The 24,297-nt window shown below is 42.2% G+C and overlaps 1 protein-coding gene across 2 annotated transcripts; it reads left to right on the forward strand.

Moving 5' to 3' along the window:
• On the forward strand, positions 1-10,085 carry TFPI2 (tissue factor pathway inhibitor 2). 2 transcript variants are annotated; one of them, XM_073333929.2, is made up of 5 exons: positions 1-248; positions 633-815; positions 1,898-2,077; positions 3,329-3,502; positions 5,952-10,085. In XM_073333929.2, exons 1-5 carry the CDS (start codon positions 155-157, stop codon positions 6,047-6,049), a joined length of 729 nt encoding a protein of 242 aa, XP_073190030.1. In that variant the 5' UTR covers positions 1-154; the 3' UTR covers positions 6,050-10,085. The 2 variants fall into 2 exon arrangements, with proteins under 2 accessions (XP_073190030.1, XP_073190029.1); XM_073333928.2 differs by having other exon boundaries at positions 28-248; positions 5,949-10,085.
• The last annotated feature ends 14,212 nt before the right edge of the window (positions 10,086-24,297 follow it).

The following is a 24,297-nucleotide window of genomic DNA, read 5'->3' on the forward strand; positions in this document are numbered from 1 at the left end:
ACCCGCGCTCTGCGGCCCCGGGGGAGGTGATCTCGGCGGATATAAGGGACGGAGAGATGGGGCAGGGGGGCACAAGCGCCGGCTCGCTCTCCAGATCGGTTGCCCTGCAGCAGCGCGCCTCGGCCTTGGTCCCGCGTCTCCATCCCTGCAGGCAATGCGCTCGCCCGCCAGCCTCCGGAGCTGCTTAGCTCTGGGCTCGCTGCTGCTTCTGCTGGGACAGGTTCCCGGCGCTCCCCAGGCGCCAGCAGGTAACAGCCGAGCTCCCGGCCCCGGCGAGCTGCGGGAGGGGGTTCGGCTCAGCGCGGCTTTCCTGGGTGCGTTTAGTCCTTGTGCAAAGGACGGTGGCTCTCTCCGTCCCGGTTTTGTCCGGTGACGCTTCTAGCGCTGGCTCCAAGCTCTGTCTCTCCAGTGGGCTGGCTCCCGCCGCAAAGCCCCCAAGAGTTTGATATCCAGCATGCTGGGGGCTAAGATCACCCTCCGCTTCCTCCTGCCTTGTAAACTTCTCCCAGCGTCTCGCTCACCTCCCTGCTCCTCGCGCTGCTGCGGCTCAAAGCCGGCCACGTGGAAACTGCCCTGGCCCGTCGCCCCTCTCCCCGGTGACTCACCCCGAAAGCTCTTGTCTCTCTTTACAGCCCCAAATCAAGAGGTCTGCCTGCTGCCCCCGAAGGAAGGCCCCTGCCGGGCTCTCATCCCGAGATGGTACTACGACAGGTACACCCAGACATGCCAGGAGTTCACTTATGGGGGCTGCCAGGGCAATGCCAACAACTTCAGAAGCTTGGAAAGCTGTGAGAAAAGCTGCTGGATGATCCGGAGTAAGTCCTCTCTCGTTCTCCCTTTATTTAGACACAGGGGTCCTCACCCCAGCATTGGCTTGGGCATCCTGGGACATCTCAGTTATCCTGCGCTGTTGGTTAATAGTTCGCTGCCCAGGTTTGCATTAAGTGAGACAGACTACTGATCGCTTCTGTTATGCCCCAGCACATCAGCAGAGCTACTTAGTCCTTCTGGTGTGCATGCTTTCTCTAAAAGTAGACCTAGGAGCCTATTCACTCAGAAAGCTCCAGCTTGTTGTTTTTCACTAATATGTCTATGGCTCTTTTGCAGGGTTGCCCTACTAAAACTTTTACTATGCCCTGCAGCCATGCCTAGTGTGCGTACTCATTATCCAGTCTGAAAGCATCCTTGAATTTCTAGGGAAGGTTGCATTCTCTCAACATTTGCTGCTTCATCAATTGAAGGCATAGACCCCAAATTCTATTTTTAAAAAAGCATTTCCTTCCAGCTACATAACTTAATAAAAGTTGTGGCTTGCATACGTATGTTTGTCACTTGAGCCGAAATGATACGTTAGCTAGTAGCTCTCAGGTGTGAAGCCGTCACAAATCTCCACACCAAGAAGCTTCTGGGAGCAGGTGAAGGTTTCTTTACTCAATGGATTTTGCCAACCATTTTTTTCTCTCTCCTAGATTTATCATTTTGCCAGTGACAGCTGTAACAGTAACAGCACTGGTAATACTAGGGTTGATCCTGCAACCCTAGCTAGGATAAAATTCCCACTGAATCGAGGCTTCTTAGGGCTTTGTTGACTAAACCAATAAAATCACTGAGGAAAGGCCTAAGATGGAAGGATGTATATGCCTGGCTTCTTTTTGGAGCTCATCATAGTCTAACCCTAATGTTTTTAAGAAATCCATTATGTATGAAAACTCCATCTAACTCACTAGATACTCAGTCTAGTGCTGTATTTTAACAATCAATTATCATATATCTCTTAAGCATATCGGCAGAAGTTAAATAAGTTCAGAAGTATCTTTGCCAGTGGAAAGCATGTCAGACAAGATGTAATAAGGTTTAGCCTAACTGTGCATTGATATTTAAATGCTCTTTATTATAGAAGTGCCCAAAATATGCAGGCTGGAGGCTGCTCCAGGACCATGTAGAGGTTACATAAGAAGATATTTCTTCAACCTGAGTTCAATGAAGTGTGAGAAATTTATCTATGGTGGATGCTATGGAAATGATAACAACTTCAGAGCTGAAGATTCTTGTGTGGACTACTGTTTGCCTGAGAAAAGTAATGATTACTCCAACGTTCTACTAAAATAACTTCTTTATAAATGTACTCTCAATAAAAAAGATGGTGTTTATCAATACAAATGTTATTTTTCTTTTTACCTATGAAGACACCTTAAAGTAAGCTTTGCCTCTACTGTTTCAAGTCTGATATTTGCTCATTGCTATAAAGTGTTTTTGAGCATGTCATGTGCATGTCAATTTGACTACACACTTTCAGGGATCGTCAAATTCCACTGCCTGTTAAGTAAAGGACAAAACCACCGATCTAAAAATATTATATTACAACCTGAATCCTGCCCAACAATTACACCCACACAACCCTTTGACTTCTGAGGGATTGTAGAGGTGTAATTGTGGGCAAAATTTGGTTGTGTGTGCCCATGTTGCCGCAGTTTAGTATAATGCAGTGGTTGCTGGGCTTTAGGTGGATGATGCCTGAAGCTTAGGGACAGAGTGCCTTCTTAAAATTAAAGACCTGAGAGAGACTGCCAGGTTATTTGCTTTCGGCACTCATTTGATCTCAGAAGGCAAAGAACTTTTATATGGAGTTGTGACTCTTCGGTTGCCTCATTTTCAAAGAGAAAGATAGTTACTGTCAGCAGATAACTATATCTAAGCTTTGTAGTAGAACCCCAAATGTATACCAGATGCATACGACTATCATGAGATGAATAAGCAGCCATCACAACATGCATCATGACATCTTCATTAGTTTTGGCTCATGGCAGAATTGGCAACATTTTCATGGGTGAAAAGTAACTAGTTTAGTTTCTCTTGCACATTTAAAGAATGGGCAAATATCAACAGTAAGAAAGACAATTCTGATAAGAAAAAAATTAACCCGATTCTTTTAAATACAATGGGTTTTTTTTTTAATACAAGCTATTTAGTTAGTTGTACTTATCAAATCATTGAATAGATTAAGGGCAAAGCTAGGCCTTCCTTACTCACAGAAGAAGTAAGAAAGCAGCATGTGGCTCCAAATTATTCATATTTATTAGCTACACAGCACTGTCTACAATGAACTGCTGAATCTCACATGCAGTGTGATTGTGTGAGGGCTCTTTATATGGTATCTGAGATGTATATATGGTTTACTCATGGGGATATAAGGAGCCTGTCCTCCTGAATCAATGGTAATCACAATCATTTCAATTGGTGCAGGATTGCCCCAAATTTTGTTGGACCTACAAGTCGGAGCTACTGAATATTACAGTAATTTCTCTCTCTCTCTCTCTTTTTTTTTAAGCTGGCCCCTTATTATGCTATAGCCCAAAAGATGAAGGATTGTGTTCATCTTCTGTGACCCGCTATTACTACAACTCAAAAAGTCAATCATGTGAAGAGTTCAGTTATACGGGTTGTGGTGGAAATGCCAATAACTTTGTTAGCAAAAAAGATTGTTATAGTATCTGCAAGAAAGGTAAGATTTTTATTTTTACTATTTAAAATGTACACATTGATTAGCATTTGTACAAAGCTTCTTCATCCTCAGTGCACTTTACAAACATTTCATCCCCAACCGTTTGGGGTCAGTATTATCACCAGCATGTAGCTGGTAAAACTGACGCAGGAGGCCATATCCTGCTTTCCTTAGAAGAATAGTCCCCTAGAAGTCAATGAGACTAATAACTTGAGTAACGTAAATAGGAGATGAACCCTAAATGGTTAAATATGAATATAATATAAGAGCGACCACACTGGGTCAGACCAAAGGTCCATCTAGCCCAGTATCCTGTCTTCCGACTGTGGCCACTGCAAGGTGCCCCAGAGGGAATGAACAGAACAGGTAATCATCAAGTGATCCCTGTCGCCCATTCCCAGTTTCTGGCATAGGTCACAAAAGGACTCAATATTCACCCCGACTGAAACTTGTAAGAACACTAACTGACCTCTCTCTCTCTCTCATGGACATCTTAACTAGAAAATTGTGTTTATACATGTTATCCCTGGTTTTAATACTTCCCATTTTGCTTCATTAATTTTATATGTAAATCTTTCAGAGCTGAAAATAGAAAAGCACCATACTAAAGTAGCATTATATTATATGCTGACCCTAAAGTGTTCACCAACTGGAACTTCTTTCAACAGTCAGTTCAGATATTGACAAGCTATATTCTACCATTGATGTCAATGGGAAGGTCTAAAGATGGATCTAGGCTTTACATGGGTCATTATTTGTTTGTTGAAAACAAAAGTAAACTGAGGTGACTTTTTTAACTGTTTAGAACACTTAATACCAATAGGACTGTTTATGCAACATGTAGCTTGTGCCGTCAAGGACTCAATATTAGGAAATGTGGGAGGTAATGATGTGATCTTATAAGCATCATGGAGTGAAATTCAGGCCTCATTCAAATCAATGGTAGTTTTGCCATTGATTGCAATAGGGCTAGGATTTCACCCCAAGAAGAGTGAAGGAAAGATGAAGTCAGTAGGACTACTTATTGTGGTAAACATTTTTCACTGTAGTATGTGCAGGATTGGACTCCAAGGCTGACAATGCAACATGATATGGTCTTTAATCATACTATATGGTTATCTGATACAAGTGTTTATCTAAACTGTATTTTATTATTATGCAAAATAGCTGACCACAAGGTAGGACAAGCATCACGATGCAGATGTACAAAAAGACAGGGATAAGGTTGAACATTCAGCTTTAACTTTTACACTTTGAGAGCTCATTGGCACCTGCCATGTTGCATTAATTATATAGGTTTCTTTTTAAAAAGAGTGTGTGTGCAGAGGAAAGGAATAAAGAAATATCATGAGTTCTGTAACACACAGGCACTAGTTGGCAAAGCCCAAGAGAAGCAAACCAGCCTCTTCAGCAAACTGTACTTTAAGACTAAGTAGACACTGACCAGCTGAAGGGGATTGAGGTCAGTTTGTACTCCAGTGCATGTGTGCATTTCCATATCTTTGTAGTGTACAGACTGGGAGAGTGCTATTATGGGCAACTTTTAGGCAGCTTAAGCACATTCTTCTCCCCCAGGCAACTCTTCCGCCACGTTGTTGTTGTGTCAAAAGTTGTGGGGACCATTTTTTTTCCTTTGAATAAATATATATTTGCTCTTCAAACTGATCAACGACCTTAGGGCACTTAAGCAGTGTAAAGAAAAAGCATCTAATTAATTTCAACAATAACCCCCCCACTAACAACTGAGGATTTGGGAGGGACGCAAAGGAGCTGAGGACTGGCCTTTGGGCATATGGATGCAAATTAAAACAAAACACTAGGCAAAGTCTCTCGATCACTTTTGAAAAGTGCACATTTCTCAAGCCCTGCTCACATATGCACTGAAAAGGCATGATCCAAAGCCCACTGAAGTCAATGGAAAAAACCCTAATGGGATTTGAGTCTGGCCTTTATTGTGCTCTGAATTAACAAAAATAACATGGCTGTACACAGTCAGTATGCAGTTTTCAAATGCTTTGAACTTTATATGAAATCAAAACCATTTTTTTTTAACTTGGCAAAAGCAGCAGTTAACTTTTAAACTTTGGCTCTGTTTGCTTGAGTGCTGTTCAAAGAAATGTGGTTCGAAAAAAATATTGCAGTGGGGAAAATGTATCTTTTTTTTTCTGCTATAACTTAAAAATGGCTGGAGAGATTTTGTTAGTTTTTTCCATACTGATTCTTAAGAACAGTCAAGGAAATTTTCCGCCTCAAAGGTGAATGTTTAGGAAAGGTTAGAACATGTGTAAACAGGGAGATATAACGGAAAATGGTCTGCAACCTCAGTTACAGCTGTTGCGAAGCCATCAGTATGAGTGTTCTAACGAACAGGATGGAAGAAACAAGTGAGGAATGACGACACTCTGTCAGCCTAGTTTCCCTAACTCCACTTCTTTCATTTTCTTAGCAGGGAGTAAGAAACCAAATATCAAGAAGTCAAGAAATAAACTTCCCGAGACTACGAGAAAACTAGAGAAAAAATCTAATCAGTCTAACCTAATGTTTTAAATCTGAAGAGCCCATCAATGGCAAATGCACGACTTTGACTTAGAGAGCCTCCTACAATATACTTTTACTTTGTGTGTGTGTGTGTGTGTGTGTATAGTGTGTGTGTACAATTTTATTCCTCAGACTAGTTCTGTCTGAGAACTACTCTCTTTGAACAGTTTTTTTACATTAGAAGCAGCTATTATTTGTAATGTGAATTGACTTGTTTGGTTCTCTGCAACACTATTTTTGCTTAAAAAACTAAATATTTGAATTTCCATGTTTTTCCTGAGAAATAGTGCTACTGTTTTTGGGAAATGATTTAACTGTCACAGTCCTGTGAAGCTTGAAGTACCCTTCTTCTGTTTGTTTAACTAAGGTGTACACCAAGCTAGAGCCCTGCCCTTAATTTTTTTAGCATTGTTTGTTTACTAAACTGAACATCAGCAGAGCCTTCCAAGACTGTATACAAATATCTATAATAATTCTCTTGCACATCCTTTTGTCATTATCATTGTCAGTCTATCCCTTAAAGGGAGCTATGTTTAAGTAGAAGAATCAGAACAGTGGTAATTATATTAATGTGGCAAAGGGGATTAGAGCCTGGTTCAGTTTTAAAAAAAAAAAATCCAACTTCCGTGAAAGGAAGCCTTGATTTTTTTCAAGTCTTTCCTAGCTTTGGTAATATGCAAAATAATATAAGCTCAAACCTGGGTCATCCTGCAAAAGGAAATTGGGCCTGGGGTCTCTTGGACAACTTCTTGTTCTAACAGAAGGCAATTAATAAGTTACCGAAGTATTTGAAATGAAGATGTAGTCGCTGCATTCCACCTCCCACCCCAATAGCTGGTATGGCTGCGAAACTCAGGGTCAGATCCTGAACTGGAATATTTCCGTTGGCTTCAATGAGCTAAACCGGTTTACTCCAGATAATGACCTGGTCCTTCGTATGGACAAGGGAGGCTGTTGAGCATTGAAAAATGGGAGCTTCAGTAACATCTCCCGTTGTCCCTGTTTTGGGTCACTTTTGTAATACTCGTGTTAGTGTGCTGACAGAGATGCTTTTATGCAGTCTTTTGGGTATTGTTTGTTTTTACAAGATCCATGTAGGAATTATGTTTTTTTTTTTTTCAGTTATAATTGATTTGTATTGGAAATCCATTATTAATAAATTTTTTTTAAAAAATAGAAAGCTTAATGCTATTAAGTATCCCTATATAAATCTATAAGTGTGTGTAAATACATGTATGTAGCCAAACTAAATGAGTCAAACATGACTCTTGGGTTTAATCTGTTAAATCATTATTTGTATTGAGATTTCTATGTGAACAAGGCCTGCAGATTACATCGGTCATTCATTCCCTATAGTATATCTCAGCTGGCCATAAGGGGTTGCTTTGAAATGGTGGTTGGATAAATTCAATATCTGTTTGGTATTTGGTAGGTCTCTTGTCTGATGTTGCCCTACGTGTGGATCTTTTCAGAAAACAACCTGCTTGGGCATAGCCAATGATGTCTCAGACATCTCTGTTTAGAATTTGGGTGCTGAAAAAGCAGCAGGATAGTTCCAATCCTCTGTGGCACTTATCCTGGCAACACTCTAAATACATATTTTGTAGTCTTCATGCTCCCATATAAATATCACTTCTGCTCTGGGTATTTTTGACCCTGACTGAGTTAAAATGCATAACAGGTCTTCTAAAGTAAGAATAGGAACACTGCAGATTTCAAACAAGTGAGCTTTTTTTCTAAAGTCATGATCTCAAAGTTTAAATAAACACAATGCACCTGAATCTCTGTCTCTCTGGGGATTAAGCCCCTGAGTCCCTGGTTCTTGACACAAAACATATTTCATTTGTCACTCTATCTGTGCTGAACATGATTTTCTTTAATACTGAACCTCAGATAACTATTTGCTCACTTTCTAATGCATGGGCAAAGCTCTGTTTTTTACTAAACTTCTGTCTGATTAAATCAACTTTTCAGACACAATTATGGGCCAGTTTGGCTGCCACTCAAGTCAGTGGGAATTTTGCTTTAGCTCCCAAAGGGTCCTGCCTACAAAGCTCCTGATAGGTTGAGCTATCCAGCCCCACCAATTGAATGGGATGCACTTCTTAAACCAGAAAGAGGCACAAGGAAAGTTGTGTGAGCAAGTAGGTGAGTCTCTGGCTGGCTCTTACTATCGTCCATGCCTACGTACTTGCCTCCCAAGCCCTGCCTCCGTCTCTTCCTGCTTTTCTGCCTCGCTCCAGGTCCCTGCTCCTATATCCTGCTCCTGATTCTGTCTCTAGATCTAGCCCTTGGCTTGACTCCTACCTCTGGCTCTGCATCTGATTCTAACCATTACGTCTGACTGCTCACGCCCTGGTCCATACACCTTCTCTGTGCCATTCTTATCTTCTATGTCTTTATCAGTTCCCCTATTCCTTGTCTCCTTTGTAAACTAAACAATCCTATCTTTTAAATCTCACCTCATGAGGTAGTTTTTATGGGCCACTAACAATCTTGGTTGGCCATTGCTGTACTCTTTTTATTTCTGTGATTTCTTTGATATAGGGTGACTAGAACTGAAAACAATATTCCAGGTGAGGCAGTACCATTAATTTATATAATGTCATAAGGATATTAATGTTTTCTGTAATGATTTATTTCCTCTAACTTTTTGTTTGCTGTTTTTGGCCACTGCTGCACATCGCTTATCATGGCCCCTAACTCTTTTCTCTGAATTGTGAAGTTAATTTAGACCCCATTCATGTCAATTAGTTGTTCAAACTATTAATTCCAATATGCATTACCTTGTATTTGTCAATAATGAATTTCATTTGTCACTGTGATGTCCATTTGCCTAGTTTTCCTAGGCTCCTCTCGAACTCCTCCCAGTCTTCAGTAGTATTGAGTAACCTACATAATTCTGTGTTGTCTGCAGACTTTGGTGCCCCCTTTTCCAGATCATTAATGAAACAATACTGGTCCTAGAACTGATCCCTGGATTGTCCACAGTTAACCTGTTGTGATGTTGAAAATTCGCCATTTATTTCTGCACTATGGCCATATTGGGGATGAAGCCTGATTTTAGTGATTGGTGGCCAGCAACAGGTGTCGGTAAGACAGAGAAGGAAAGCAGTGATTTAAGCAGTGGAGCTTGCCTTCTTTTCAAACATAGCTACGCTTCTCTGATGCAAACTGCTGCTTTCCAGGCTGACAGTAGGGGCTTTCACGAGTGTCGCTACCGTAACTGCTGGCCACAAGTTGTTGATATCCGCTAATCTCTAGTACAGGGGTTCTCAACCTTTTCCTTTCGAGGCCCCCTGACATGCTATAAAAACTCCACGGCCCACCTGTGCCACAACAGCTGGTTTTCTGCATACAAAAGCCAGGCCCAGCATTAGGGGGTAGCAAGCAGGGCCCCATGCCGCAGGGGGCACCACAAAGCTAAGTTGCTCAGGCTTCAGCTTCAGCCATACATGAGACAAAGTGCATACATCTTCTTTAGAAACAGACTCAGTCTTGCACTGATTTTGCAAGCAAAGCTTCCATTTATTTCATTTTGATTTTAATGGCAATTTCACCTGAGTAAGGAGCACAAGATGAAGTCCTAAATTAGTGGTTTTCCCAGAATTAAATGTAGTATGTGTGAAATCCTTTCTACTGATTTCAGTTGGACTATGGTCATTTACACCAACTGAGGATCTTAGCATTTTACATGCAGATTACAGAGCAATAATTTGTTAGACATGAGGAACCAAATATTCTGCTGGTGCAAATGAGTGAAACATCATGGCATCAATGGAGCTGTGCTTATTTACACTTGTAGAGCATTTGGCCCCAAAGTATGAAGCCTGGTGCAGTGCTGGTGTCATGTACGTGTTATAGATATTTTTGGTCCCTAAATTCTTATATTCAACTTTCAGTTATGAAAGTCTGGAGTAACTCCATTGTGGAGCTGTCAGTGGAGTTGTTATGGATTTACATTAGTGTAGCTGAAAGCAAAATTTGGCCCATTATCCTTCCAGAAAACTTTATTATACATAAATATATCACGGAAATATCTTAATATATGCTGGAATGAGTCTTTATTTTTCAGTGTATAGTCGGGTCTTGTAAAGTAATGTTATTAATGCCCTGGTTCTCATGGGTGACTTTAATCTTCCTGATATCTGCTGGGAGAGCAATACAGCGGTGCATAGACAATCCAGGAAGTTTTTGGAAAGCGTAGGGGACAATTTCCTGGTGCAAGTGCTAGAGGAGCCAACTGGGGGGGAGCTTTTCTTGACCTGCTGCTCACAAACAGGGAAGAATTAGTGGGGGAAGCAAAAGTGGACGGGAATCTGGGAGGCAGTGACCATGAGTTGGTTGAGTTCAGGATCCTGACACAGGGAAGAAAGGTAAGCAGCAGGATACGGACCCTGGACTTCAGGAAAGCAGACTTCAACTCCCTCAGGGAATGGATGGGTAGGATCCCCTGGGGGACTAACATGCAGGGGAAAGGAGTCCAGGAGAGCTGGCTGTATTTCAAGGAATCCCTGTTGAGGTTACAGGGACAAACCATCTCGATGAGTCGAAAGAATAGTAAATATGGCAGGCGACCAGCTTGGCTTAACGGTGAAATCCTAGCGGATCTTAAACATAAAAAAGAAGCTCACAGGAAGTGGAAGGTTGGACATATGACCAGGGAAGAGTATAAAAATATTGCTCGGGCATGTAGGGATGAAATCAGGAGGGCCAAATCCCACCTGGAGCTGCAGCTAGCAAGAGCTGTCAAGAGTAACAAGAAGGGTTTCTTCAGGTATGTTGGCAACAAGAAGAAAGCCAAGGAAAGTGTGGGCCCTTTACTGAATGAGGGAGGCAACCTAGTGACAGAGGATGTGGAAAAAGCTAATGTGCTCAATGCTTTTTTTGCCTCTGTCTTCACTAACAAGGTCAGCTCCCAGACTGCTGCGCTGGGCATCACAACAGTAGATGGCCAGCCCTCTGTGGAGAAAGAGGTGGTTAGGGACTATTTAGAAAAGCTGGACGTGCACAAATCCATGGGGCCGGACGAGTTGCATCCGAGAGTGCTAAAGGAATTGGTGGCTGTGATTGCAGAGCCATTGGCCATTATCTTAGAAAACTCGTGGCGAACGGGGGAAGTCCCAGATGACTGGAAAAAGGCTAATGTAGTGCCAATCTTTAAAAAAGGGAAGAAGGAGGATCCTGGGAACTACAGGCCAGTCAGCCTCACCTCAGTCCCTGGAAAAATCATGGAGCAGGTCCTCAAGGAATCAATCCTGAAGCACTTACATGAGAGGAAAGTGATCAGGAACAGTCAGCATGGATTCACCAAGGGAAGGTCATGCCTGACTAATCTAATCGCCTTCTATGATGAGATTACTGGTTGTGTGATGAAGGAAAAGCAGTGGATGTATTGTTTCTTGACTTTAGCAAAGCTTTTGACACGGTCTCCCACAGTATTCTTGTCAGCAAGTTAAAGAAGTACGGGCTAGATGAATGCAGTATAAGGTGGGTAGAAAGTTGGCTAGATTGTCGGGCTCAACGAGTAGTGATCAATGGCTCCATGTCTAGTTGGCAGCCGGTGTCAAGTGGAGTGCCCCAGGGGTCAGTCCTGGGGCCGGTTTTGTTCAATATCTTCATAAATGATCTGGAGGATGGTGTGGATTGCACTCTCAGCAAATTTGCGGATGATACTAAACTGGGAGGAGTGGTTGGTACGCTGGAGGGCAGGGATAGGATACAGAGGGACCTAGACAAATTGGAGGATTGGGCCAAAAGAAATCTGATGAGGTTCAATAAGGATAAGTGCAGGGTCCTGCACTTAGGACGGAAGAACCCAATGCACAGCTACAGACTAGGGACCGAATGGCTAGGCAACAGTTCTGCGGAAAAGGCCAATGGCATTTTGGGATGTATAAGTAGAGGCATAGCGAGCAGATCGAGGGACGTGATCGTTCCCCTCTATTCGACATTGGTGAGGCCTCATCTGGAGTACTGTGTCCACTTTTGGGCCCCACACTACAAGAAGGATGTGGATAAATTGGAGAGAGTCCAGCGAAGGGCAACAAAAATGATTAAGGGTCTGGAACACATGACTTATGAGGAGAGGCTGAGAGAACTGGGATTGTTTAGTCTGCAGAAGAGAAGAATGAGAGGGGATTTGATAGCTGCTTTCAACTACCTGAGAGGTGGTTCCAGAGAGGATGGTTCTAGACTTTTCTCAGTGGTAGAAGAGGACAGGACAAGGAGTAACGGTCTCAAGTTGCAGTGGGGAAGGTTTAGGTTGGATATTAGGAAAAACTTTTTCACTAGGAGGGTGGTGAAACACTGGAATGCGCTACCTCGGGAGGTGGTAGAATCTCCTTCCTTAGAAGTTTTTAAGGTCAGGCTTGACAAAGCCCTGGCTGGGATGATTTAATTGGGGATTGGTCCTGCTTTGAGCAGGGGGTTGGACTAGATGACCTTCTGAGGTCCCTTCCAACCCTGATATTCTATGATTCTATGATCTGATAACTGAATTAATTCTTGGTTTATTTAAATCACCGTATACCACCTAATGAATAGCAATGACATGTTTAAAAATCATATATAGACAAAGAATGTAAATCATGCTTAGATAAGTGCTAGCAACTGCTGTGAGCATAAGCGGTGATTTCTAAATTAATGCAACACAAGTCTGAATTACATGTCTGAACTACTCATAAAACGAGCGTGCTCAGACAAGCTTTGAAAATAATTTTATGCAATATAAAGCGTTGCTTCTAATGTGCGTGAGTAAAGTATGTGAGTAAAATGAGTTCCTTTCATTGATTTCTTTTAATTAAACTATTTACCGGAAGGATTGACACTAATTTTAAGGGAACATTCATGGCAGTGACACCCTTCCAAAATAACTGTGATGACTACTTTATTAGGCTTCCCTTTTCCTGTGTTAAGGGTTTTGAATACCAACAGAAGCATAAAGTAGCTGCTACCTTTTCTAACTCAATAAAACAGACTTTTTAAAACACAGGCCCAACATTTTTACTGAGATGAACATATAAGAAAATAAGGGACAAATTATTCTCATGAAAAGGATCCCAATAAAGGCCATGCAACAACTATGACCCATAGTGTAATTCTCCCACACTTACTCATGGTGAATTGTATTTATTGGACTCAATGAAACCTTTTGCAGAGGAAGGTACCACTCGCTGGGAGTAAAGATGAAAAAGATTTCCCATTATTGTCATATATTATTAAACATTTAAAGGCTTAATGTATAAAATCCATAATAAAATAATAATAATAATAAAATCCATCGTAAGAAGTAAAAGTATATGAACACTGTAAAAGCCAAACAAACTGTTAAAAAAGTTGAGATTAAAGTGTCAGACTATCTCTCATTGTCAAACTAGACCCAGGCCTTCCAGTGTCATTTTGTTATTCAGAAGGAAAATCTAATGTTTTACGTATAAAATGAACGCTTTCTAACAACGACATCAGTAAAAAGTTAGTTTGCATTTTTCTAAAAGTGGAAGGGAAATATTATATGAACACTATTAACTGATAATTATTTGCCTCTGTCACACAGGCATGGGATAACACTAGAGTACAATTAGCCACAACCAGCTCCCATTGACAGTGAATGAAAATCGGTCCATTGATTTCAATGACAGCTGGATGAAGGCCAGGGTGCAGCAGCAATGTCCATTTGCATGCAGAAAAAAAAATTCCTTTAAGTTTTGATATTCTTCAGGTGCTGGCATGTCCTGATCCTTTCTCCTGGGAAACAAACAAACAAAATAAATAAAAATATATTAAATACTTTCCTAATTTTACTTTCCCACCTAACCGTTGCTGTAGAGGCCACATGGAAGATATTGGATCACTGGTGGGGGCAAGTGGTCCATGCAATCAGGAATGGAAGAGGAGCTGGTCTGTAAGTCAGTAGGCCTGATTCTCCTCTTTACATTGGTATGGCTCCATTGACTTCAGACGAGTCCCTCTTGACTTACATCGGTGTATCTGAGAAAAGAATCAGATCCAACCCCCCTATTAAGATGAAGTTCTTAATGAGAAAAAAAAATGAGGCTTTCTGGTTTAACACAAAACAATTCACTTGATCAGTGTTTGTCAGGGATAATTCTTCCCAGCCCAGGAAAATTGTGGTTTTAACATGATTTTTCAAATGGTCCAACATTAAGTATTAGTGTTACCCAATATATAGTGAGGGAAGAAAGTTTTTGATTCTAGTTATTTTTTCTGAAGTTAATTAGATAATGCTGATCATATCCTGAACATATCAAAGGTTTATAGGATACCTAATAAAGTTGTCACTTCTGTGACATCAGTTAAATTAGGTTAATCTACATTGATGCTTCCTGGGAGTACCCAGGGCTGTCAGACACCTCCACCTACCTTTTAGCATAAGGAAGCCTTGTCTGCGCCTACCAAGGTCAGCTCCTTAACTCCACTGGCTTTCTATCTCTCTCTGTGGGTTAGCAATAGGCACATTACAACCCCTGAGCCCTCCCAGCACCTCTCTTGAGTGAGCAGCCCCTGTTCTACTGGACATTCACACTATTTAGATTCGCTGTTCCCCAGTTTCCCAATTATACCTCAGATCTCTGCTTCACTTAACACACAACACTGAGATAAGTAAGTTTATTTAAGTGATAGAGAATCGAGTGATAGCAAGTAGAAATATTGGAAACAAAGGGTTACATATAAAATACAATTTTAACATGCATTCTGGAGCCTAAACTTAATGAACAAGATACTATTATAGCTAATAAAGTATTGTTCCCCAGTGCTTTCCACTTCCAGCCAGGCAGGCTGCCATCCCTTGTTTGAGTGACAAGACATGCAGCTAGCTTGTGTCCTACCTGAAGGATGCTGCACGTTACCTGATGTACCGAGGTAATCCTTTGATTTTATTTATAAACAGGATGCCCCCGGCTGATTGTTTTTATCCTGTGCATTTGCTCTTCTAGATTTTGCAATCTTACATCTGCTTTCTGAGTTGGTGTACAAATAGGCATGGCCAATGCACACATGACCAGCCCTGCCTGGAAGGAACCTGTCCGAGGGATAGCCCTTCCTGGTGACTTGCCTTACCTTAGAACGCTATTTTCAATATAGATACATAACTTCCTAAATACTATCCTTTCATGCCATTTCACACTGATTATGATGACCACTGGGCTGCGGACTCTCGGTAGAGACATCACATGCTGTCCTTTGGTGAATTTTTATGTATATATCTGACCCAGGGAATCCCTGTAAAACTCCATGGACCCCCTATGCCCTCTGTCAGTTGGCACCAAGAGGTTGCAAGGTCACATCTATTTATCATGTAATAGTGATTTTTATACCTTCTCTAATTTGAGATTAATGAAGAAATTGTGAAAAAAACATGATTTTTTATACAATTTCAAGAGTTACTATTTTGTCAGAACTATCTAAAGCCACTCAAACCTCAGAAAAAAATTGCTTCTGGTCTGGGCTAAAGTCGCTTCATTTTTTTTCCCCAGCCTTTGTATTTTTCCTGCAAACTTGCAATTGGAGAATAATAATAGACCGTATCTGTTCTAGGATTAGATTGGTGACGTGCACTTGATTTCTCAAAGGGGCAATAAAGAAGCTCTTTCCAAACACTGTGGAAGTGGAGCTGATGCAGAATTATCAAACTCCTTAATGCTTAATTTTTAATGGGTACCTGTAGTTTTATTTGAAAGAGACAGAACTATACCTGTGAATGCAATATGGAGCACTTACCATACATATTTTAAGATGAAGCTTTGTTATCTTTGTTAAGATCAGTATATTTGATTATTTGGAATAGATCCCTAAGGTTTCTTGAGGTCTTTGTTATTTTAAGCAAAGAGGTTTTGTGCAAGGATATTTCACGTGGGCCCCGAGGGAAGGATCACAGAGTGTGGCTCTGGCCCTCAGTGCAATACAGAAGCTTGAACGCCGCACTATACAGCTATTACACACAGAAATGACACTCTTTTCCTCTCACAGCAGCCACAGAACTTGAAATGTGTCAGGTTTTTCCTGAGAAGCTGGTGCTACTGAGGCATAATTTAGACGAGAGAGGCAACTCAAGTGACCCTCTTGCTTATTTGAAAAGAAAAAGAGTGCTAAAGCAAAAACTAACGGAGCTGCTCAGGATTGAGTAAATGCACTATGTTTTTGTGAACACGACCGGAAGATTAAGGGCCAAATTGTACCTAGCCCCTTGATAGGAGCACTGGGGGCCTTCTCCATTGCATCCCCTGCACACAAGGACTAATCATAGTCTATGTATTTACCTCAGTTACTAAAGATCTTCTTTTGCACCACTCTGGTGAAAGGGAGCTTTGCCATTGACTTCAAAGATTTCAGGATCAGACCCCAAGCAGCTGGGGAGCGAATGAAGCCAGGAAGCCATCCTCCTCCAAACAGACCGGAGACTGGGCCTATGATGGAGGGGAGTGTGTGCTGTGCAGTCTAAAAGGTGAGCTCAGCTTTTGCATTCACAGGTCTCTTGGAGACTTTGGGCACTGTTGAGGCACCTTTCTCCTGAGAGCTCCCAGTAGGCCAATGCAGTTTAATGCATTGTGAGGGAAGCAGGCCAGCGAGGGACGGGTTGTTACACTGAATGCAGTGTTACATTATTACTTTTTTCTCAACTCCTGTTTTGTGTGTGCTACTGGGTAACATTAGCTCCATCTTTTTGCGGGTGTACACTGGGGTAGCTCCTCTGGAGTCCAGGGAGCTATATGGATTTACATCACCTGAGGATCTGACCCAAAATATTGTGTGCAATGCTTATTTCAGCACCACACGACACACACTCATGTTGCACCAAACAGAATTCAGAAATCCCAATAATTGCCCAGCCCTCTAAGATTGGAGCCAATAACCTTCTGACATGTTTTACTGTTCTCAGCAGCAGGCTAACGGTCAATTAATTTTCATCCAGCACGCAACGGAGTAGAACACTGGCCACTTTGCATCCAAGGTGAAAAAATAAATCACAACAGCATTGAAGCCTGCACACCAACGACGATGTAAAGGTTTTTGCAAGTGCTGAATGATTTTTATGACTCATATTCTATTGTATTGCATTGAAACCAAGCCGCTAAGTAGGGAAATGATAAGCACTGGTACAAAATTAGAGAGACATTTAAACAAAGCTGCATGTTATTGATGGATTTTATTAATTGTGTTAACTCTTTCCCCTATTTTTATTTTTGAGAACGGCATGGGCTGGCTACACTCTGAACAATGGCTGGGATTCAGCAATTCCAGGTTCATTGTCTCACAAGTTTCCACTGAATCAACTCAGTTCAGAAGTCAAATAGCTACTTTCCTAATTACCCACCTGCAATGGGTTGTCCACCCCACACAAGCCCTGCCTGGGTTCATGTGGGCCAGGAAGGGCCAATTAACCTTAGACGCTGCACATGGAGGGGAACGAGGGCTTTGTAAGGCCTAATGGCAGATGAAGCTGGTCTGGGATAGGATTCTAAAGCTAGAAAGTGAAGGCAGGAAAGGACTGCATGGAGGAGGTCTGCAGTTACTCCTGAGAGGGAAAGGGAGTTGGCCAGGGAGAAGGCAGAGATCTAGGGGGAAAGTAAGACCTGAGGTATTTCCCTGGACTAGGGAATTTGACAAGAGCTGAGAGGGGTGAAGTAGCCACAGAGAGCAGAGGATGTTCTGGCAAAACCAGAGAAGGCAAGGAGATAGAGAGGTGGGGTAGGAAGAAACCTAAGGACACAGCAACAAGGTTTGTGACTAAGGATACCTACGTTGCTACTCGTAGTATCCCTGGGCTGGAACCTTGAGTAAGGGTGGGCCTGCATTCCTCTACCAGCCACTGGCAAATTAGCACAGAAGCAGGAGTTGGAACAGAGGACTGCCTGAGATGTAATGGGGGGCTATAAAGTGATCTGGTTATAAGGCTGCCAAGTCATGAAGATGGCGCACCCCTCAGTCATGGAGAGAAAGAGGGACCGCAGCTACAGCAGCTCAGAGAAGAGGGGGTCCAGACAGGGTGAAAGCTAATTACCAGGTCCAGCCACAAGGAGGTGCACCTGCAATGGGTGAAACCCCTTTTCACCTCCCCACAAACTCAGCCTGCTCTCAGAGAGGCAAGTTGGGTTCTGCATCATCATGTTGAACAATAATAAAGATTCTGTGGTTTGATTCTGGTCCCTGTGCTTTCCACCACTTTCATTAGCGGTGGGCAGCCCAAAGCTGCAATTATAAGCTTGCTGAAGCAGGAGCCTTGCCTTGCACATAGAAGGGTAAAATTTTCCAAAACACTTACAAGATTTAGGAGTTTAAGAGCCAGATTTTTAAAGGTATTTAGGCACCTAAATATGCAGATAAGCACCTAATAGGTTTTTTCAAAGCACCTAGGTGCCTAACTCCTATTCGTTTCAAGGCAGATTTCCTCGGTGCCTAGTAGATGCTTTTGGAAATTCCATCTGCATTGTTAGGTGCCTAAAAGGGCAATATTTATAAAGGTACAAAGTCCCATTCTCAATGGAGACTTAGAAGGCCAAGTCCCTTTAACTTTGTACAACAGTCTTTATGGCTACTACATTCTGCCGCTCGAGGCTGATGTTTCTGTACTGTGTTGCCCAGAGTATCTATATGGGACAATCAAAATACAATTTACAAATAGCATAGAGCAGTGAATGGTTTGGAAAAAAATATAAGCCTGCTCAGAGTAGACTACTTGAGCTCATCAAACTAAAACTGAATGTGACAGGCTTAAGTCTGGTGGAAATGACATTTTTGTCCTGGTGTTGCAACCTGATATTTGTTTCTCAACATGGAGGTTCTATGCCACCCTAGAGGGCTTTGAATCGTAGAACCTTTCCCTGGAATGTGGATGGCAGGATAAAAACAAGGGTACAGGGAAATGCCTCCTTTCCCCTGCAGACATGGAGAATAAGATTGCCACTGCACAGGGCTTTTTGGACAGCCATTTTGACAAGTGGCTGGTTGTTTCTTGCCTCCTGCTCTCCGTCCCCAGAGCAAGGGCTCTGCTCTCTCTCACAGTATGGGAATTTATGAATTTCATGATACAGGACATTCCTGGGACTTACCAAATTTGGGGAGTCATTTATTTTTTTCGAGAAAAAAGACCAATTTTTCAAACCCTAAACTTTGGAAAGTTCAGAGAAAAAAGTACCCAGATATGAACCACCTCTGGTTTTGATTTTTCAAACCAAAAACCTGACTGTTGAGGTTTTAGAAAATCAAAACCTTTTCATCTTTAATTTATTAGATATCTATCTACAGCTATGTAGGATGCACAGCTTGTAATGTTCAGGAAACCAGGTCAGTAGTGAGCTAAAGTTCTTAGTCTCTGAAGGCTGTCAGACGGCTTGTGTGGACTGAGTGGATGGTCTCAGTCCAGAACCTAGAGAACACATGTTTTTCCTTTAATAAACTCATAATTGCAACTGGCTCTAATTGGTATCTTGAATCACTGCTGGACAAGGACTGAGTGAGCATGTAGTTTAAGTGATCCTCTAACCCAAAGAGCTATCAACGTAGTCCTCTTCATGAGTACTAAAATTCACTTAAGGATAGAAAATTGTGTGTGTGTGTGTGTGTGTGTGTTATAAACAGAAGAAGAAGAAGAAAGACTGCGGTAGTGATGGAGACTGCCTGAGGCAGAGGGTGGATGAGATTGTCACGTCAATTAAAAAAAGCTGTAACGTTGCAAGCATGCACAAAACAATTTGAAGTAATCGTGCTGATTCTTTCTGGGTTCTGATCTGCAATTTCAGTTGCCTTTGCCATGCAGCTGTAAGGAAAACTTGAAAGTCACATTGCCATTTCTGCTAACAACAATGCTCTTAATTTTAAATACTTTGAAAGGATCAACCAGGATGGAAGGGTTGTTTTTAATTCCCTATTTTAAAATGTTTTGCTCTTGATTTAAGACTTATTCCCCTCCCTCCCCCCGGCACACACATCTCCCTTCATATCAGACATGCTGTCAGTCTGCTAAATCTCAGAGTTAGAGCCAAGACGAATGCATGGTATCTGTCTGTGTACCCACTTTATGAATTACTTTAGTTAATGGAAGTAGTACAGATATTAAATTATCCCGTGTCAGCCAGTAAGCAAGTTTTTCCTTGTACTGAGGCAGTTTGTATTCTAACCGGGGGTTATTTTTCAATTCTCTTGAAATATTCCATCCCCAAAAATGTGTTCCTTAAAGTCATCCCTGTTATGTGTAAGAAATCTCTAGAAAAAGCACATAATGGTTGAGGAGTTAAATCTTCCCCTTGTCTGTAGGAGGAGAGAAAAGAGTGTAAACAGCCATTAACAAGTCAAGGAATGAGCAATGCACACAATGGGTGAAATTCACCTGTGGGGGACACTTTGCACTCTGATAAAGACAGTTTGTGTCTGTGAGGGGCAGATCATAGGCAGAGCAGTCACATATAAATGCATGCACACCTCAGACATGCCCTGTAAAGGGCCCCTGCACTGCTGCAAAGAATGTGAATCTTATCAAGGGTATGTCCAATATAATGGGAACAGGGTTTAATGTTTTCTAAATCTGAGCTTTGCCAGGTGTATAAATTGAAATCTTTGGCAAATTTTCTCTGCGGTGTGTTTGTCTTTCGGTCTAATGAAGAACTATTAGAAGCTTTCCAATTGATTTTGATGGGGTGTTACTTCTCCACTTCTTGATGCTGCAGTGCTTTTCTTTTCATTAAACTGGGTGGCATTTTGAAAAAGAAAAACTTGACCTGGGAATAATTCCCCTCAACAGAGTCCCATGGAATTCCACTGGTGAGAAGGCAATAATGGGACCTTTTTGCTTTAGTAAGCCCCAGTTATTTTCTGCTAAAAAGCTTGAATTTTAGCTTGGGTGGGAATTAGTAGAGACTCATCCCAGAATGAAATGTTCTTCAATTCTGTTTTAAAAATCCATTTTAATCCTGACCAATGTAGCATGTACTGTTAAAGGTCAGAGGATAGAGTCCATATTCATTGTTAAAAATCTTAGTTTCCTTTTCACATAAGAAATTAAAGTATAACTCCAAAAGGACTTCCTTTCTGAAGTGTTGCCTTATTGTTAAGCCTGGTTCTGAGCACTCCCACCCCAGGTTTTGGAAGCGAAGATGCAGATCCAGCTCTGAACTCTGCAAGTAGGACTCAGCTAGTTAAGAGCGAATAGTGCAGTAAAATCTTGCAAAGCCTCACAGAGAAATGTAAGGCTGTTATCAGCAAACTGTTCCATGTGGAAAGGGCTGAAGATATTTGACGCTTGTCAAATGAGGAAACAGTCTAACTGTTTAAAACCAGACTGGACAAAGCACTAGGACATACATTGCAGAAAACAACCCTGCACTGATTGGAGGAAGATGTGAATATCCTGCAGATGTATCTATGGTATTTATGTGGCCCCCATAGTACTACAGTATGTGATCATTTTTGATGTGCTTATTTTCACAACACCCCATGAGAGCTAGGGCAGTGCTTTTATCCCCATTTTACAGATGGGAACAGAGGCACAAAGAGACTAAGTTATTTGCCCACAGTAACACAGGAAGTCGGTGGTGGAGCAGGAACTTGAATCTGAGTTTCTCAGGTCTAGGCTCAGACCCTAACCATTGGGCCATCCTCTCCTGGGTGAGCCCTGAGAATCTTTTTGTATGCTATGATGATTCATTTTATTTTACATACATTATGGCCGGCATTCTTCCTGTTCTGTGGCAAAGCTGTAGCGTCTTTGACTTAAAAGGCAAACAATTGCCTGAATTGTCAGTGGAATAGTTGGGACGATCAGATATTGTGATAGGCCCTAGCACAGGTCATACTGGTCTGGAGCCTATTGGCATGCTGCTTCTTCCCCATTAAAATAACGTTAAGGGTCTGCCACAATCTACCCCTACAGGTCTTGGAAAGATTAATTCTTTTTTCACTTTTCAAAGTAACCTCTATATTTGCAGAGATCTCCATGACACTTTGCAGTGTTTTATCTCTTACTCATTGTATATGGCCAGCATATTTTGTTTACCACCAGCTCTTTGCTCAAGGCTGTACAATGCACAAAAATGGAAACAGCCCTGGCCCTAAAGATCTTAGAATCTAAAATGGGAGGGAGCAAACTTTTTGGGCCCAGGGCCACATCTGGGGGGGAAATTGTATGCAGGGCCGAGTCAGGGGGTTGGGGTGCAGGAGGGAGTGTGGGGTGTCGGAGGGAGTGCAGTGTGCAGGAACGGGCTCAGGGCAAGGGATTGGGGAAGAGGAGGGGTGCGGGGTGGATGAGAGGGCTCAAGGAAGGGTTTGGGGGGCAGGAGGGGAGCAGGCAGGGGGCTTACGACAGGGAATCAGGGGTGGGGTGCAGGAGGGGTTTGGGCTCTGGCCCGGCACTGCTTACCTAAATTGGCTCCAGGGTGGCAGCAGTGTGCACTGGGACCAGGGCAGGCTCCCTGCCTGCCTGTCCTAGCCCCAGGCTGCCCCACTCCGGGAAGCAGGCAGCACCACATCCCTGCACGGCCCCTGGGGGAGGGGCACAGGGCTCCGAGCGCTACCCTTGCCACGCCTCCAGGTTCCTCCCCCGAAGCTCCCATTGGCCGCGGTTCCCCATTTCTGGCCAATGGGAGCTGCAGGGGAAGGTGCCTGGAGGCGAGGGCAACGAATGGAGTCCTCTGCCCCACCCCCGGGCTGCAGGGACATGGTGCCAGCCGCTTCTGAGAGCAGCACTGGGCCTGCGGCACCACAGGGGCAATCCCGCAGGTCGGATCCAAAGCCCTGACGGGCCGGATCCAGCCCATGGGCCGTAGTTTGCCCAACTCGATCTAAAACGTAGATGCACTGAACACAGGTCACACTGGGAAAGCCACTGTGGATAACTTAACAGGGTTTTCTTCTTCTAACTATGTTAAATAGCCTGGAAACAATATATGAAAAGCAAAACTGAATATCTCTATGAACATTGTATTGTCAGGAGCAGTTAGGGTGACCAGACAGTAAGTGTGAAAAATCAGGACGGGGGTGGGGGATAATAGGAACCTGTATAAGAAAAAGAACCCAAAATCAGGAGTCTCCCTGTAAAATCGGGACATCTAGGTGCAGTCATCTTACTCTGTAAGGAACCTTCATTAATGTACTTATGTGCAGAAAGCCAGTCTCCTTTCGCACTTGTCTTTTTCACTCAAATACAAAGTTGTTGAAAATATTTTTAGAAAATGGAGATGTTCCTTTGCTTCCTAAGCCACATTTCTCCCAGAAATTAAAATACATGCAGGTCTTTAAACAGCGGTTTGTATTTTACTTGTGTATGTGCTTTTGGTTTTTTGGTTTATTATTTTATGGCCATTATAGACACCCTCCCACCAGAATGAAAAATGGGTTCCAAGTACCGACAAGAAGGCTAATCCTGCAGCCCTTTCCATGCCAAATTCTTATTGAAGTCAATGGAAGTTTTAGTTGATGAAGGACTAATTAAGCATTGGAGGACTTGGCTTCAAGTCCTTTCTTAGCCAATCTGATTTTTCCATCTGCTTCAGCAGTTTAGACTTCAGATATCTCCTACCACAACTAAATATGACATCATTCATAAAAACATACCATCTTAGTTTGATTAGTCTACATCCTCTAAGTTCTTGGTTTGTACTGTTGTAACCCAGTTAACTTTTGTGTTATTGCCTTAACTGTGAAAATACATTAATTTACTTCATTACTTAATTATTCCCCGCATAGAATCATAGAAGTGTAACACTGGAAGGGACCTCAATAGGCCATCTAGTCCAGTCTCCTGCACTCAGGTCAGGACTAACAAATAACCAGACCATTCATGTTTTTTGTAAAAATCAGACACAAGTTGTCAACTTTAATTAAACCATGCAATGTGCTTTAAAACACACTCCTGGGATTAGAATGATCAGAGACAACTATTACAAGTTGCCCTCAAACTTAATTTTATTTGTTCATTTTTATTTTAGTGACTCAAATCATGTAAATGCATGGATTCTGAAACTTAACTTTACCACATGTTAAACTGTTCTCTTTCAGTACAACTTTATAAAAAGCATTTTAGTGGCTCAGAAACAGAAAGTATGCACTTTCAGAAATAAGTTCAGTTCAGAGTTTCTCTGTTTTCTTTGTTTGAAACATCGTGAAGCCCAGCTTTTCTGGTATAAATTTAATTTTTAATCCATTGACTTCTGGCAACTGACTCAGTTAAGGAAGTGATCCCTCTGCCCCTTATGCATTACTGGAAACTGGGTTTCAGTGATGCTGGATTGAGTTTGGCTAAACCA

Source organism: Lepidochelys kempii, chromosome 2, assembly GCF_965140285.1.
Source record: "Lepidochelys kempii isolate rLepKem1 chromosome 2, rLepKem1.hap1, whole genome shotgun sequence".
NCBI lineage: Eukaryota > Metazoa > Chordata > Testudines > Cheloniidae > Lepidochelys > Lepidochelys kempii.

What these genes read in the sequence shown, in the direction of transcription:
- TFPI2 (XM_073333928.2), top strand. Translation starts at nt 155, where the DNA reads ATGCGCTCGCCCGCCAGCCTCCGGAGCTGCTTAGCTCTGGGCTCGCTG. An exon ending in AAGCTGCTGGATGATCCGGA is followed by an intron (nt 816 to 1,897) that starts GTAAGTCCTCTC and finishes TCTTTATTATAG; the next exon opens with AAGTGCCCAAAATATGCAGG. An exon ending in TTATAGTATCTGCAAGAAAG is followed by an intron (nt 3,503 to 5,948) that starts GTAAGATTTTTA and finishes TCATTTTCTTAG; the next exon opens with CAGGGAGTAAGAAACCAAAT.